Source organism: Colossoma macropomum, unplaced genomic scaffold (genome assembly GCF_904425465.1).
Source record: "Colossoma macropomum unplaced genomic scaffold, Colossoma_macropomum, whole genome shotgun sequence".
NCBI lineage: Eukaryota > Metazoa > Chordata > Actinopteri > Characiformes > Serrasalmidae > Colossoma > Colossoma macropomum.
In genome coordinates, this window is record NW_023494803.1 from 32,411,775 (window position 1) to 32,429,975 (window position 18,201).

Sequence of the window (18,201 nt, forward strand, 5' to 3'; positions counted from 1 at the left end):
GCAGTTCACCCAGTCAGTGGACCATGTAGCTACTCTGCCCCCCAGCTCTCTGCCAGAATAGCCAGAGGAAGCTTTTCTGCTTGAAATCTGTCAGTGTCCCCAGCATCTGTGTCAATAGCATTCCAGCACTGTTGACAGAGCGCCACTGTTTGCTTTAGCCGCTAGAGAGCGACGGCCTGATTTACTGTTGGAGGACAACGCCATAAATTTTGGGTTGCCTTCCAGTACATACAGTCGTGTCACAAGATGGAGAGGTCTGTTTGGTTTGTATGGCATGCCATAGGCCCCTCTGGATGCAGTTAAAGTAGCCAGGCGGCCACTCGCAGGGGGTGTGGATTGTTTTTCAGCCAGCCGTGACCATGGAGTTACCTCACACTGACTGTATTTGCAGACAATTGATAAATATTGCTTGTCCATCAATCACTAATTGTGGAGAGGGGAACGTATGTGGACAGATTCTAGTTTATTTAGCAAACATATGACCTTTGTATATAAAGTGTGAGGCAGAATGAAATATTTACTGTTGTGTTTGACTTGGTGTTTTGAAATGTAGATTTCTTCACTGTAAAGGATCTGGTGTTTGCTTTCTGATTCCTGCTAGCTTTGTTTTAATGAATCTGAGATGTTTTAGTATTTCCTCTCAGGGAGTGAATTAAATGCATGTCTTTTAGGAATTGTTTGATTTGGTGATCCAGCAGTGATTCAACTAATGCGCTCCAAGACTTAGTATAAGAATGACTGAAAGCTAAATGCAGAGGAATGAGTTATGTGATTTAGCATTATTATGTGATTTAGCATTTAATAAAGGTGTGGTGATAATGTTTTAAGGGATTTCCCAGTATAGGACACTGAGCAAGTCCTAGTGTAAATTTATACTAAAGAAAGGTTAGTTCAAGTTGTGTAGGGTGTCCCAGCCTAAAACTAGGGTTTTATGTTTCATTAGTCTTGTTATGCAGCAGTGCTGCAGTATATCACTCATCCTCACAGAATTCACAATTTTAAAACATTTATTGATAAAGGAAAATATGAAAATGTTCTCTCACTTCAATGCCCAGCGTGCACTACACAACCTTCGGGAATCGCCCAATCTTGACTGCCAGCCTAGCCACTCACCTATAGGCTAATTAATACAACCAAGCTAGCATTAGTGTAACTCTTACCTCAATCATTGAACAAAATCATAATAAAAGCACAACATGGACACGTAGACAAGATTTACTTGTTCAACTGAAGAAAGGAGCCAAACTGAGGTAAAGGATCTTACCTCTAGATAGCTTGGTAGCCCTTAGCTGACTTTAGCTTTTAGCTTGTCTTTTGAGTCATCCATTCGGCCCTCTTGCTGAAAATAAACCCCAGAAGCATTTATAGTTTTTCAGAAGTTCCTCCTACCTTCAAGATACGTCATCAGAGAGGGGTTTTTCTGTAAACTGGAATAGGTTCTAGACAGCACCAAAAAGGGTTCTTTTATTATCAAAAGCTTGACATTGTAACAACAGAAGAACCCTTTATGCTGCTTTACAGAACCCATTTTCAAAAAGGTTCTATGTAGAACCATATACAACACATTTTCCATCAATCTGAAGAACCCTTTCATGATACAAAGAACTCTTTAATCATGCAAAGGGTTCTTGGAGTGTTCATGGTTCTATTTAGAACTATTTTCTTTACTAATGAATCCTTGAAGAACCATCATTTTTAAGTGTGTAGAAAAGTGAGTGAACAGATGTAGCAATTGTTTCATTTTTCATTTTGGCTGGTTGTGTCCCATTAACAATACACTATGCGCTATTGCCATTTCAACAGTTTTAGATTCTGTAAATAAACATATCTTTAAGTTGAAACAGTGTAATACACTGTCTGTATTTGACCTTAACTGTACACATAGACAATACTGTGTTACAAAACAGCAACAAACATCTATTTGGATACTGTATATAGCATTGTTATAACAAAATATGTACTTTGGCAGATCATAATGTAGGTCATTGCAATAGTCAGTCTGTTTGAATGACCCTAACATCTGTAGCAGCATGTGTATTAATCCACTGATGAGTGTTCACATTTTTTTGTCTCTATAGCGGATTGCCAGCCTCCCTGTAAGAACCGCGGCTCCTGCAGCCGTCCCCACACCTGTGTGTGCCGCTCGGGCTTCCAGGGAGAGCGCTGTGAGGAGGTCGCCCCAGAACAGGTCTATATCCGTACCGGGACGTCCAGAGTGTTGACCCCTGTCCGGGCTGGCAGCGAATCCAGCCAGCGACAGCCTGGCCGCAGACGACCCACTGAGCGACAGGCAATTGACCCTAACGTCAGAACCCAAACACCCAAACCTCCGACCACCAGGCTGCCCCATTCACCTGTGTAAGTCTCTCTACATCTTTACTGTCTGTAGAGGATTACAAAATACATTAATGAATGAAAATACAGCAGGAATCACAGCCTAATGAACATTAATACTACAAGGTGCTAAGAAAAAAATGAAAATGATTGCTGTCTCTTTTCCAAAAATGTTTGTAATAACTGGTTTATATAATATATTATGTAACTAAATTACCTTTCATAAGGTCAGCATATTTTTTTTGCTGAACACTGTAGCTCGTTATTTGGTATGTTTTGGTCTATGGAAAAGACTTCGGGTTGTCATTATGTTTCCCAAACATGGTCAATTGGATGCAAATGATCTTTCTAGTCCACTTACATAATCCAGAACGACACATTAGAGAATATAGTCATTTTTATGCGAGTTCTGCTATAGTGATTACAATATGTATTGGGCATATCAGTTTATTACCTCTTTTTTGGGTAATAACCACTGCCGATTCTGACAGAAACTTCAGCTTTTGAGATGACAAACATATATGACCATATGTAATCCATTACTATTATATGAAACATCACTAACAGAGCAATTAGGCCATATAATTTCTACTATATGTTCTTGGATGCTCCAGTAACATATTATTACTGCATATGCTTTAGTTGACGTTAGTTATAGCTTGAGACGTATATCAGAGCAGATGACAGGAGTTCAAATTTAATGTGTTTTGATAAGACAGCAGAATAAGACATAGAATAGCAATCGACCCCTGTGGGCCATTTACGAATATGTTATCCCCTAGATCTCTCAGTGGGGATTGGGGGTGGGAGGGGGGGTCTTGGAGGACCCACAGTTGAGGGAAACAATAAGCAAAACATGTAAAACCAAGGAAAAACAACATGCGTGTAATTTGCCAGAGAGGAAAGATGTGGTAACTCTTGCCATTTGCAGCAAAAATAGTCCAGTGATTTGGAGTGAATAATGTATTTTCTTTTGGCTTTATGTAACACCATAAAAATTCAATTTGGTCTATGAGTCATTGGACTCCACAAACAATGACTACTGGTGCACATAGCGTGACAGATTAAAGCAGCACTGCGTGCCTCCCCTTACAACACATCCAGATACTCTTCGAAGACTATTCATCATTCCATGTATTGGCTTAAGCCCTTGCTTTCGACAGAATTCCATGTTTGCCATAATCTGAAAGTACTTCTCAGTATAATACCTGCAAGCCGTACAGTTCTGAATGCTGTTGTTTGCTTAAGCATGCTTTGAATTTTCCATCCCATGCCAACTTCTTTGATTGGACTTTAGGGCTTGAACCCTGTTCTACATTAGATGCTGAAAGGATTTAGTTGTTTGGCAGTACAAAAATATCATTGGATGTGGACTGTATACAAGTGAGGCTTTATCTTGTCATTGTGTTCTTCATGTTAGCTTTAATTGCAGCAGCGTTCTAATCCTCCAAGGGTGCATTAAGTGCTATTTCAGCCAGTGTGAGTAATTTGTAATACCTCAGCAAAGCTCTGTAATATATTTGATTTTACTAGACATTTCAGAGGTGATACTTCAACCTTCCTCAAGCTGATGACACACTACTTTTGGTGGTACAAACACACCACCAAATATGTATATATCTATATTTTATCCAGTGTTTTATAGGTTGATACTTTTCGATACTGATCTGATACTTGAATTCAAAACCAAAACGATGCTTTTTATGATACCTAATTTGTGATATCTAATTGTGACAAACAAGACATGGAAGAAAGAATTAATGTTTATTAATAATAGTTTCATCTTCCTCTCTGCTTGGTCCTCCACATGAATCGCTTTACCTGGATGCTGTAGTTAAAAAGTGGAAAAAAATACATCTCAGATCTCCTGTGGTGTAGATATTTTGTTAATGATTATCTCTAATTTTATATTAAGCTGACTGTAGAATCTGATAAACACTTAATTGCTAAATATATTCATGCAATGTAGGGAAAAATACTCTCCAGGTAGTTAGCCTACATAAATCAGGGAGCTTAAACAGTCAAAAATAGCTGTAATCATTGTTAATGATAAATCAGTTTACTACTCTGTGACATTGCCCCCCAACTGACATCCTTGACTTTTTTTCCTATTATGAAAGATATAGTTTTTCTGTGTATAACCAAATTAGATGGAATGGAGAAGTGGAGAATAACTGGCCCTAGCACGACCAAAGCTCTCACCTACAACATGAAAATGAAACATTGTAGTCAATGGGGCTTATTTATGAAACCCTGGAAGATTTATTTAGTATTTATGTAAACATACATAAATACATGTATTAAGTATGCATGTATCTAACTAGTAAATGCGAGCTTTGGTGCCAGCTGAATCTGAATGTGTTTGTCACAATAACAAACACCGGAGTAGTGAATTTTCTCTTTTTTTTTCTCAAAAGTTTTTCTCTCTTTTCTCAAAAGTCAGAAAGCTGGCTGATAAACTATTGACTTACTTGTTGCTATGTCCTCACTGAAAATATTTGTGTCTGTGTTTGGGGTGAGTTTCGCCCAAGTACTCCCATTTACGACAGTGATGGATTAACTTTAGTTCTGCTGTTCGAGTACTACACTTGGCAACTATCAGTTTAAGGTGCCATAGAATGGAAATCTGTATTTACATTAGCATTGTTGAATAAGGGGAGTTTGATACGTGGAACTTGAAACATGACAAACTGTGAACCTCAAATACTTTTGTCTCCTCCTTCAAACGCAAATCTCGCAAACGTAGGCGATTAAATGGGCCAATTCCAAAATCCGAAACTGTTACATAACAGTCTTGACTCATTTATATTTACGCTCCCAAACTTTACACACGAGCCCAATTTCTAGCCCAGGAGGTATTGTGAAGAACGAAAACAACACAGTGGAGCAGCAGCAACAAAAATGGCAGACTGTGCAGAAATGTATCGTTCTAGGCTGTGAAGGAGATGTCGGTACTTTTCGCACCCCTCCCAAGAAACCAAGCTGTCAACGTGCATGGTTGATGTTCATCTTTAAACAAGGATAAAGTTGTCTTCCTTTTCGCCAGCTTTTTATTCAAACATTCCATTCTACCTACAGCTTATACAGGCGCCAGAATGTACAGAGTCAGAATATAACTGTGGCACCTTTAAGGTGGAACAGGAAGCCAGCTTAACCCCTTAAATGGCCAGGACTCACCGACAGGGCCAACAAGTTTTATTATACACTTCTTTAACCTAAGAATAGAAGTCCCTGTAGTTACTGAATAATAAGCTTTAGTATGTAATAAGCTTGGGATTTTAAGGAGTTAGCATTACAAGCCCAACTGCAACCTGTAAGTAAAGCCATGCTGTGTGATTTTATCCACTTTTTGATATGAAGCAATATCATCTTAAATCGAAAGTTTCATAGTGAGCTAACAACTTTAATTTACTTTGTATTGTTGAGATAGAAAACACGTAGCTAGTATAGGTTAGCTACTAGTAAGCTCCAAGTAACTAGCATATCTAACTAAATAATATGACAACCTAGCTCATTTACCCAGAGGTTCATTTTATTTGTCTTGCCTGTGTCTATTTCGACATGTTGCTTCTGTGTGAGCCACCACGGTGCCTCGCTGTAAACAGGCAAATCAGAGCATTGATTATCATATTATTCATGAGCCCACCAAGATAGGAAGACAGTTTTTTTTAATTCTAGGGCCAAATCAGAAATGGGTGTGTAAAACCACCTCTAGGTCGCATACGTTCTATGTAGACATCAGAGAACAATTTAAAATACTGAATGAATGTATTCTCTGGCACCTTTAAAGTATTTAAAGCACAAAGGACTGTTCTCATCTAACATGATCTTACTTTTACGAACTACCACCACCTCTACCTCTACCTCTGCAACTGTGTTATGGTTGTATTGCTGTCTCTTCATCAAAATGCCAGATGTCACATCATGTTTTTTCTCTTTTCTATTCTTCTTCTTACTATTTTTTAATAATCCTAATAACTGTTATGATTTTTCATCCACTGCTACTAAAAATAGGCACTAATATATTTTTTAACTTTGTGGTAGTCAGCAGAACTGAGATGTTTCAGTCCGTATGCAGCACTTGTGTTTAGCAGAGCGCTTCTCTGAAGTTTTTGTGTATCTTCGGTTTTCTCTCCACATGCTATTCTCTGCAGTCAGTCTTTGTTTTGTAATTAATCCAAGGCTTCTGTTTAAAGTGCACAGTTGCCGTGCACATGTTTTCTTTGATACATCCTCTGTGAACATTTCTGAAGTCTGAGTCACGGGCCTGTCACCAGTAGAAAGTGAAGCTTAATGTTCCAAGAGCCAGACATCAGACCTGAGTCGTACATTCTGAGGTGGTGAGCGGTCACTGCACCCTGGCTGACTAATTCCACTGAAAACAGGTGTTGCTAATCTACATATGAGCCACTGGACACATGAGGCACAGAAAATGAAGTGTAATTCAATATTTGTTGTGGTGCTCTTAATATGTAGTGGTGTGACACAAGCAATTCAGTGGCTAGAGGCTGTGTTACCCCATTAAACTGCAGGCTTATTAATTCATTATTAATCTAAAACACTATGGGTCGGTTTCCCAGACAAGGATTAAGACTAGTCCCAGACTAAAATTTATTTTCAAAGGAGATCGCCATTCAGAATGCTGTGTAGTCTTGGAACAGCCTTAATCCCTGTCTAGGAAAGATGTCCAAAGGTTTGTAGACATGAGCTCATCCCACATTTCATGTGAAAGCAAGAGTATTAATTAAGAGTTTGTCGCCCCTTTGCTGCAGTAACAGCCTCTGCTCTTCTAGGAAGGCTGTTTGTTTGCATTCAGTCACAAGCATTAGTGAGGTCGGGCACTGATGTTTGATGAGTAGTTCGGAATTATAAATGCTATGGCAATTATACAGCTGTATGCACAACTGAATGCTTGTATCAACAAGGCTGAATTCACTAATGTCTAAATACTTATGAAAATTTTGTGAATTATTCAGTAAATACTACCCTGCTCATTTTTTGGTCATACTATGAAACAAATATACAAGTTATATACTAATATACAAGTTATGAAAACGAGAAGCTGAACAGTAGTCCTGCATACAGTCCCTCAAAATCCCAGATTTATTACATTCTAATGCTTATTATTCAGTAATTACAGGGACTCCTGTGCAAACTGGTTGAGCTATTCTTAGGTTATAGAATTGTGTAATAAAACTTTGACCCTGCAGACTGGCCCTGGCCTTTTAAGGCGTTAACAATATTAAGGCTAAATCAAATTTAGGTCAGATTGCTTATTTGCCCTACAATATGTCTAGTCCCATTTTGTATTAAAAAGCTTTTTCCCTGGCAGGAGAGTCCAGAAGTGAACCTGCTGTCCTTGGGGAACAGTAAGTCTGGGTCTTTGTCTCAGATATCAGACCATACTTCAGCACTGCTGTTGAACTCGCCAGCAGTGCAGGAGTAATATGAGGTCAGCGCCAAAAAGCTAAGTGGTGCCAAGCCCACATTAACAAGTGCGGAGAGCTGCCTCCGTGCAAATTAGAATGTCCTGCTGGTTTTACCCCATCATCTCTCCATCCTCTTCCTCAGCTCCATCTGGAGAACAGTCACCTCAAACATCCGGCTCAGAACTTTTCATTAAGGTCAATCTACTGAACCTACTGAAAACTTTTGAGTCAACTCAGTTTGCTCAGAACACTTTCATAGTAGTGAACTCAGTCAGTCTGTTAAGAACATTTCATGAGTCATCTTAATTTACATGGTCAACTTGATGGTCAGCTCAGTCAATCTGCTCAACACATTTCATAAGAGTCAGTTCAGAACCTTTCAAAAAAGTCAGCTCATTTAATCTGCTCAGAACAATTTATGAGTCGTCTCTACAAGCCATCTTAAATCAACAGTCAACTCAATCAGTCTACTCAAAACTTTTCAGAAGAGTCAACTCAATCAGCCTGCTCAGAATCTATCAGCTTTGCCGACTGGCCATTAGCTATGCTGTCCAGTCCTTTCCTGTCTTCTCAAGCAAGAAAGTGTGAAGTAGGTTGTGGTCTGTGTCTGGGAAAAAGATTTGAGCCATTCACGCCAGCAAGTAACACCTTCTCACTGCCATAGCCTGTGCTTCTGTTTGATCTGCTATGCAAGGCCGCAAAAAAAAGTTTGCACTGTATAGGACCCAAGAGGTGTCTTGGCTATGGTACAGAAAAGCCGGACATAGTGAAGGACTTAAGAGGTTGTCTGGCTGTGCTGTGTCTAGCTGTCTGAGTCCAGACGGCCTGCTCCACTCTTCAGCCTGTTGCCAGTTGGCTTCATGCTGCAATGAAATCACTGTTTGTGGACTGTCAGCAGAGCGGCATATGGTGGAAATGCGCTATCTTGCATCTGTATTTTTAAGGGAAGCGGTTTGTCACCAGTGAATACAGGATTAGGTCCATTAAACCTTTACTACATGAAACCAAAGTCCTATTCGGGCAAGATTAGTTTTCCATAGGGAGGTACAGTACGTCTGTAATGTTTGTGACCAATTTGCACGGGATAAAACATCTCAGTATAAATGACTGAGATGGGAGTGGCTACTCAGTTTACTTACCGCCTTTACTCCAGGAAAGTTATTTCATTTACCGTAACCATTTACCTTTCTGTCTTAAGTGAATGCAGTGCATCAATAGCATCACCATTTACTTGGGAATTCATAGTGAACTTCACTGTATAAAATAAAATGTTTTTCTGTAATTTTACATGTTTTGAGTTGTACACATGAGATAGGACAGTGATGTTAGATATTGGCTTGATTTTAGCCACATGGAACACAAGCAAACACTTCTTGGAGTGCCTTAATACTTAAGAAACTCAATTTCTTAGCATTTTTACTGAGATATATATATATATATATTATATATATATATATATAAAAAAATAACCTGTGGTTATTTCTACTGCTCATTTTATAGAAGGTAAAAGGCACAGGAATCTTTACTGATGTGGGAGTGCGTAGTTGCTAAAAATGTTGGACATGCCGCATTCGGACGGGACTAAAATCACTGACAAACATCTGTAAAAATTACATTAAAACACCTCCTGATGTAAAACTAATCCTGTCCAAATAGGGCTCAAGACATTCAGCTTGCTCCAGATGGCAGCATAATGTTGATATAAAGGGGCTAGAGAAGAAATACTACATTATAATATTATACTAACAATAATAATGTGAGCACTATATTATAGACATTACAGGATATGCATAGATAGGTCATGAACTAGTAAATGAATGCTCTAAAAATGGACTTATTGTTTGCAAAGCAAATCCCAAAGAGCTCATTTTCTGTCATTAGGACACATGCTGTTCTTATAATAGATCCTCAAATGTGAAGTAGATGCAGGGCAGCAAACATTTACGTTTTTAAGTGTGGGGAGGGGGAGCGGGCATTGGCGGGACAGGTTGAGGAGTTGGAAAAGGACACGAGGATAAGTGGTATGGGGTTGACAGGGTAAGGGAGTCTGTGGTTTTTTTTCTTCTTTTTTTTTGTATTTTATTTTTTTGTGTGTGTCCTGGTTGCACATTTATCCTATTTACCCAATAGTGCAATTACATTATATGGACAAAAGTATTGGGACACATTACACCTACAATAGCTTTTATAACATTCCATTCTAAATGAATAGGCATTAATATGGAGTTTTTCACCCCTTTGCAGCTGTCACAGCTTCCACTCTTCTGGGAAGCTTTAGGGGTGTGTCTGTGGGACTTTCTGCCCATTCATCCAAAATAGCATTTGTGAGGTCAGACACTGATGTTGGACGAGAGGGTCTGACTCGCAGTCTCCGTCCAAGTTCATCAAGATGTTTGATGGGGTTGAGGTTAGGGATCTGTGCAGGCCAGTCAAGTTCTTCGACACCAAACTCACCCAGCCATATTTTTATGGACCTTGCTTTATACACTGGGGCTCAGTCATGCTGGAACAGAAAAGGGGTCTTCCCCAAAACGTTTCCACAAAGTCGGCATACAATTGTCCAAAATGTCTTGGTTTGCTGAAGCATGAAGGTTTCCTTTCACTGGAACTTAGGGGTCCAGGCCAACCCCTGAAAAACAACCCCATAGCATTATCCCTCCTCCACCAAACTGTACAGTTGGCACAATGCAGTCAGGCAAGTAATGTTCTCCTGGCATTCGCCAAACCCAGACTGTTCCATTGCTAGATAGACAACCGTGATTTGTCACTCTACAGAATAAGTTTAAACTGCTCCAGAGTCCAGTGGTGACATGCTTTACACCACTCTATCTGACGCTTGCCATTTTACTTGGTGATGTAAGGCTTGCATGCAGCTTTTTCGCAATGGAAACTCATGCTATGAAGCTCCCAATGCACAGTTTTTGTGCTGATGTTGATGCCAGAGGAGGTTTGGAACTCTACAGTTACTGAGTCAGCAGAGCGATGGCGACTTTTATGCACTATACGCCTCAGCACTCTGCAACCCCGGTCTGTAACTTTACATGGTCTCCCACTGTGTGGCTGAGTTGCTGTGGTTCTTAAACGCTTCCACTTTTTCAATAATACCACTCACAGTTGATTGTGGGATATCTAGAAGGGAAGAAATTTTGCAAACTGACTTGTTGCAACGATGGCATCCTATTACAGTACCACACTGAAATTCAGTGAGCTCTTCAGAATGATCCATTCTTTCACAAATGTTTGTAAAGACAGACTGCATGACCAGATGCTTGATTTTATACACCTGTGGCAAATGAAACACCTGAATTCAATGATTAAGAGGTGTGTCCCAATACTTTTGTCCATAGTTTATGCTCACTATTGTAGGCTCTAGATGCACATTTTACCACTTGAATGCCAATACATATAAATGTTTAACACAGAAACTTTTTAATTTACTTTCTTTTGAGCTCGCAACATTAGATTTCTGTTAGGAATACAGCCGTTTCTAATTTTCCAGCCACTGAAACACCATCTCAGATAATTTGAAAAACTTGCATCAAACTTGCATCTTTACCCTGCTCAAATCTGCTGTTTCCACATCAACACTACATATATATCCATTTAAAAATAAAGCCATTACTTTTAAGTAAAATATAATATGTACAAATATATATTATTAAAAACATAGTCATAAAATAATACTCTGTCACGTTAATTGATTTGATGAAGAGTGACAACATTTAAGCCTTCAGAGGAGCAAAGTCTGAAAGCTGGCAAGTTCTGCTTTTGTTCAGCACTGATAATTTGTTGTTATCCCTCTGCTGAATTGTTAGCCTGCTCTAATGAGGGCAGAATACAGTCCAATTACATAAAATGTAGGATATAGACCAGTTAAAAAGTGCTTGTTATCGGTAACCAGCGGTCAAATTCTTCAGATTCATCGGTAGGTCGTTTTGAGGAGAGACTCAAAAATGCGTGAGAAATGTAAAGTGTGGCGTAAAAGAGTGAGATTAGCCCTTAATGAATGAGTCTCCAATGTGTGAGAGCTGACTGCCCTGTAGATGGAAGGAATATCATTTTACCTCAAAAAAATTAGGCAGGAAAATTAAAAACATCCTGTAGCTTTGTGTTACGTTCCATGGGGAAGAACAGGCCATATTGAAGGCCACCTGCACTTTTTCACTGGCTCATTCTCTACAGTTTTTTATTGGCTGTCGTATTAGAATAATGAGCACAGCAGCTTTTTATTAAACCTAAAGTCTACTATTTTATGTTCTGTTGTTAGCTGATTTAGCTAACACAAGCTAACATTTAGGGTAAGCTAATGCAAATTACTTGTAGTATTACCAAATGTACTAAAATCTAAAGTTACATTTGATGTTTCATTTATGTAAAATACCACATTTTAGACAAAGTGCAGTACCCTAGCTTTCTTAAAACATTTTTCTGGGTGAAGAACTGCTAACAGCTAATGCTAACAGCTAAACTCTTACAGCTAGCAATCAGCTGTCTTGGCAATGTTGGAATGTATTACTGCCTTCGAAGAACGTCTCAAACGAACACAGCCATTGTTTTATTCATCAACAGATACACCCTTTCCTCTTCTGCTGTACAGAGTACAAGAAAACTGCTGTAAGGGCGCTCCTTTCCATAAGCCATGTTCCTCTCCATTGAAGGTAGTGCCCAGCTCCTGGGTGCAGTCAGACTTTTCTCCTTTTATGAGGTACACCTACTATATACTGTAGGAGTACCTTGGAAGTTTAGAATTGCTGACTTTAGCCCATCTGTTGCTGCACGATTAATCAGCCCTCCTCTACATTGTCCATCAGTGAAAAGACACAACCTATTTGAGGGTGATGGTTATCTCACCCTGCCTCACCTTTAGAGAGCTCCAAGTGTTTAGTCAGAGCTGAAGGGTCATGGAAACATACTCAAAACCTTAAAATAAGGGCTTCATGTAATCAGAGCCAGTTGGTTCCTAAAGCCCCTCTTACCTCTATACCTGGGCTCATTTTAATGGCTTTTGGAACAATCTTTAAGCCTTTTCCTTTCATTCTTCATCTGTGGTTTCCCAGTCATCCGGAACAGCTGGTGAGGTGATATGTTGTAGGCAACAGGTTTGGCCCTGGTGCCTTTTTTGGCCTCCCCTCCCATCCTCTCTGACATCAGGACTCCACAGGAAAATGATGAGGGCTGCTTCAGGAAGTATGTGCCTTATGCACTTTCAGTGCTCCGAAAGGTGCTGTCTGTAACTGGCCAACTCTTACATAATGGTAGATGAATAATGGTTAGCTTGGCTTTTGGGCTGTTTTGGAGGAAGTGCTGTCTTGCTGCACTGGGCTAACCTTGTGCTTGGAAAGTCTTGAAAAATGACTGAAATCACAAGGCTTAGATTAAAATGTTAATTACAGCAGAGCTCTGAGGACTTCTTGGCTCTTAGTCTTGAATTGGGCCACAACAAATGTGCACCTACATTCTATACAACTAAACTGTTCCCGTTGTTTCGTACATCCAATATACTATAGGAACAGATGTTCATAGTAGAATTGTCAGTTTTATATACTTGCAAACTGGTGTAAATATAAAGTGTACATTTATTAACTGGACATTAATTTAGCAGTGTGTATATTCTGCATTGTTACACAGCAGAGGGAAAGTAAGACAATGTGGGTGGCTTCCTTTGGTAGGATATTCACATTTTCACTTTTGGCCATTGTTTAGCATCATCTCAACCATACTGCTGAGTGACAAATTGAGTAAGTGCATGTTTTCTTTTGTACTGGTCTTGGTCTTAGTCATACTACGCTCACTTGTTGCTGTATGACTAAACCCAGCAGTGACTGACCTAAGGCTCCTCAGACACCAGAACCCTTCTTCGGAGGAAATTTGAGGTTTCTGTGGGAGTTTTAAAAGCATTAATCATGACCAATCATTTCTTTTATTGTAACCTCAACTCTAAATATAGGTCTGTGGGACAACTGCCAGTAATGACTGCTGTTATTTGTTTTAGAAGCAGACGTGTTGATATGAAGAGGTAATACTAATACTCTAAGGGCTAGTAGCAGCCGTAGTGTCAGTAGAAAATCTGGAGCTGGTTTCACACACACACACACACACACACACACACACACACACACACATACCTAGAATAGAATGGAGTACCCTTTTTTGCTACAGTGACAATAGCATTCAAGTATACACACGATACTTAAAATTACATAACATGATCTGCTTCCTGTACCCACATGCAGATGGTAGTAGACATAATAAACAATGGTCCTATTCAGAATAAATACAAAACTCATCCTAACCCACCAAACTACAAACCACATAGCAAATGACTAAGTACACTGAGTAATTCTAGATTTCAAAAGATCAAAAGAGAATACTTCTAAAACTCCTGCTAATACAGAGTCCAGGGAATAATCATCAACATCACAGTCTAATTATATACAGTGCTGCGCAAAAGCCAGAGGCCAGCTTTCATTTATTTTGCATCCAGTCAAAATAGCCATTAAGTCCAATAGTAAATTATTAATTTTTCTGGAGATACTTCTAAGGAGATTAGAAATAAGATAAGGAAGGGGAAAGTCAAAGGAAAATAAGTAAAAAAAAACAACATCATTTAAGTGGACCAGAAACCACAGGAACTGGTCTACAAAGGTGTGGAAAAAGTGATCTGGTCAGATGAGTCATCCTTCACATTGTTCTCCACAAGTGGGTGGGTGCATGTGTGGGGATCATCAAAAGAACGGTACAGGCCTGAGGCCTTGACCCCCACGGTGCGGTGGCTCTGTTATGCAGTGGGAGCATTTTGCTGGCATGGGCTGGGTCCATTTGTCCCCTTAGAGGGAAGATTCAGTGCAGTGTTATTCTGACTGATCATCTTTATCCTATGAGTTATCATCTGTGGGAGATTATTGACATTACTAGACAGTTCTTACCAGCACCATCATCAAAACACCAGCTGAAAGAGGAATTAAATGGTGTACAATTCCTCCAGTACAGTTCAAGAAACTTGTATAATTTAAGCCCAGTTGTGTAAACCATGGTGGCCTAATTAAAAAAAAACCACCTAATTAAGACAACTTAATTTGTTTTATCCTTCCTCAACCGCTGCAATTTTACAATTAATTGTGGTATAATTAAAAAACAGTACATTATTATTAATACATGCATCAATTTTAGTAATATTATAAATAAGAAGCACATGCAGTTGTTTGGGTAGCTGACAAAGCAGAGACAGTACTCGTTGTGAAGCATTAGCTGTCAAACGTCATATATCAGAGTATTGGAAAAAATTCTAACCCACTTCACATGGCTTTGCTCTTGCATAACCTGTGGTCTGTGAACATGTTCTCGTCACAGTGAGCTCAAAGCCGGGAAGTTTTGTGTATAGTTCAGCAGAAGCAGGGCCTCAGCCTGGGAAAGCTATCCCACTCTACCACCTGGAAATCTGCTTTCCCGATCTAACAGGAAGGGCCAAGACAAGCGAATGAGCACTCGGACACCTCATCCTGTGGCCCAGAAAGGAAGCCACTCTCCAGGCCCCTGAGGGGGATAGAGGGTTGGGGGGCAGTGGAGGGCCAAGCACTTCCATGACAAACAGCAACCTTCACATATGGAATATCTCTTGCTGCGTTTCTGACAACCACTTAGACTCCCTTTCTCAATTTATGTTAACCTGGGAAACCCATAGATCTGTTTGAGCTGCATGTGTCCTCAGAGTTGCTGTGCCTGGGTGGAGTTCAGCAGTGTGACAGCGGTCAAGGCTGGAGTGTGTCAGAGGGGATGCAAGTTTACCGCTGACACAGGGTTGACCTCTAACCTTAGCGTTCCCTGTTGAGCAGTGTCACTCCATGCTGTGGAGGGCGTGTGAGGCATCAGGGTTATCCGTATTGGTGGTGACATCCTCTCCGGTGATTTAAAGCAGTCTGTTTTGTAAGGTTTCTCTGTGGTTACTGGATTACGTAACGTCAACAGGACAGACTACGGGCTCAGCAATCACCACGGCCTCACATGAACCTACAACCTGCTCCCCAGCCCAAACATGTCATTACATCTTCAGCACTTTAAAGGTGCTCACTTAAACTACCAGTGCAGAATAAAATCACAGATCTGTAAACATTGTTTAAAATGCATCAGAATTGTTGATATTTATTATTTTGTATATTATTTTGGTATTGTGACCTTGGCAAGGTGGCACCAGGAAGCATCTTGAAAAAACATTGTGCTCTTCATCGAGCAGCTTAGCAGGTGTTTGGTGGTTAGCCATAGAACTGACCCACCTGGGAAACAGCAGGAATGTGATGATTTCAGCTACTCTTCACGTGAACAGTGAGGTAATTAAACATTCCCAGACTCACTGGCTAGTTCAATAGACACACATACATCCATGTAGTTCATAAAGAAAATGCTAAGATAGGCTTAATTCAGCTATATTAACTGTACCAGATCATGCACATATCGACCTAACCATCCAATACAATGGTATATGGAATCTTTCAATATTTAATCTTTAACTAATTATATTTTAGCAATCTATGCCTATTACAGAGCTGGAATGAATCAAGGAGGGAAAAACGTCTGAGTGAAGTTTATAGTAATGAGGGAGACAGGATTTCAAAACATGTGGTAACACTTTTCTCTCAGATTTCCTTTTTGTGTTCATGAAATTGCCTGCAAGCCATAAACTGCCATCACATTGATATATTTATTATTAAAATGTGTTTTCCTTATAATTAATTAGGGGTCAAGTATTACAATTGTTTGTAAGAATCGAATTAGCAGATCTTAGCTGTGAAAAGCTTACAGGACATGGTGAGGCCTGGCCTTCAGCTTTCCTCTGTCCCCTCTGCTTCACAGTCTGTTGTGCACCTGTTTGGCTTGAGTGCAAGCCCACAGAGCTGTGTCAAAGCGAAATCTTTATGTTTTTAGGACTTGGCATCACACAGGGCCATTTCCGCTGTGGCTGCCTCCGTCTAATTTGGCAAATTAATTACATATATGTATATGGCTGGAATATTCCAGAGATGTTTTGCACGATCTCTTAAGTTCGGCACTTTGCCTGCAAGCCTGTTGGGCCAATGCCTTTAACCGCAGAACCACAGCCCCTCATCCGCTCCCCCCACCTCCCTGGAGCCAATGGTCTCTGGCTGTCCTCTCCGTCCTCTATTCTCACTCCTCACTTCAAGTGCTGAGGGGAAAATTGATGGGCTGGTGCATGTGACATGTTATATGTGCCTCCAGGGGAAAACAACAGTTTCAGTTATTTCACAGTTTTCAAAGACCTTAGCCAGAAAACATGCACACATGAAAAAGCATCTGCAAGTATCAGGATGTGATCATCTGCTGAAAGAGCTGCGTCATTTTGTGAATGCAGTCCAGAATGGTCATTGGTCACTGGCTTATCTCACAGATTTTCTTCTATGTGATCCGAATGCCTCTGTTTATATTTACTACAAAACTTTAAGATTTTGCATCATGATTCTGCATGGCTCACAGGAGGATGGGTTTCCCTTTTGAGTTTCGGTAACCTTTCCCACTCATGTTCTTGTAGAGTTTTTCTTGACATATACTGTACATTAGGGCTGTGATATTTAATAAAGCTGATGGATATCACAATGCAGTATGAGAAGTGATCAATTATGTTTAAAATATTGTGCCTTTGACAAGGTGTGCAGTAAAGACCCTGTTGTTTTCTGTGAAATTGTAGCAAACCTCTTTTTTAAGCAAATACCACATATGTTTTAATGTCTACGTAGGCCTACAAAACTGAATATAGATTTAAACCCTAAAAATGTTTCTTATGGTGATGCAGGTTTGTTGTGACAATTACTGTTCACACATTTACACATAACACTGGGAGTGAGAATAATTGTCATGTTTGAGACCTTTTTACAGGCTAGGAGTAAAGTGGTTTTTGAGCTAAACATGCATGGCTCTCTAGCAAAGTGGTTAAGTCATCCACTCTATACTCTATTGTTTTGCCAATCTAATATTTCACTCTGTTTTGATCTACTCTGTCATCACAGCCCTTAGTGTTTATTGTGGAAACTCATCTGATTAATTGTACAGCCCTGATATAAATGAATATCAATCCATAAAGCTTAATGACAATGTCAAAAATACTACATGAATAAAAGTGAATTGGGTGAAAATAGAAAAGATCAGGAAATTCAAGTCAGTAAAAAATCACATATGAGAAAAAAAAGTCTGTCTATTGAAATAAAGCTCAAGAAAAGAGCGTGAGTACGTAGTACTTGTGAGTGGGTGACTGGTTTAATATAACCTCAGTTGCCATTACTCAGATACCATGAACTCAGGCCCAGCATCTATATCTGCTACATTAATAGCAGGTGGGTAGAAAAGAGGGAACACAGATTGATTTGGCCTTTGTTCCTAAGGAAGTTTTGTCTCGTGACACAATTACTTTTTTCATAAGGGAGGCAGTATA

At 39.7% G+C, this 18,201-nt stretch overlaps 1 protein-coding gene across 1 annotated transcript in view; it reads left to right on the forward strand.

Moving 5' to 3' along the window:
- LOC118823500 (latent-transforming growth factor beta-binding protein 2-like) overlaps positions 1-18,201 on the forward strand; it is a 153,142-nt gene that overhangs the window by 23,773 nt on the left and 111,168 nt on the right. Inside the window, exon 3 of the mRNA XM_036593176.1 lies at positions 2,079-2,358. Within this exon, the coding sequence (XP_036449069.1) occupies positions 2,079-2,358 (280 nt within the window). The remainder of the gene's footprint in view (positions 1-2,078; positions 2,359-18,201) is intronic.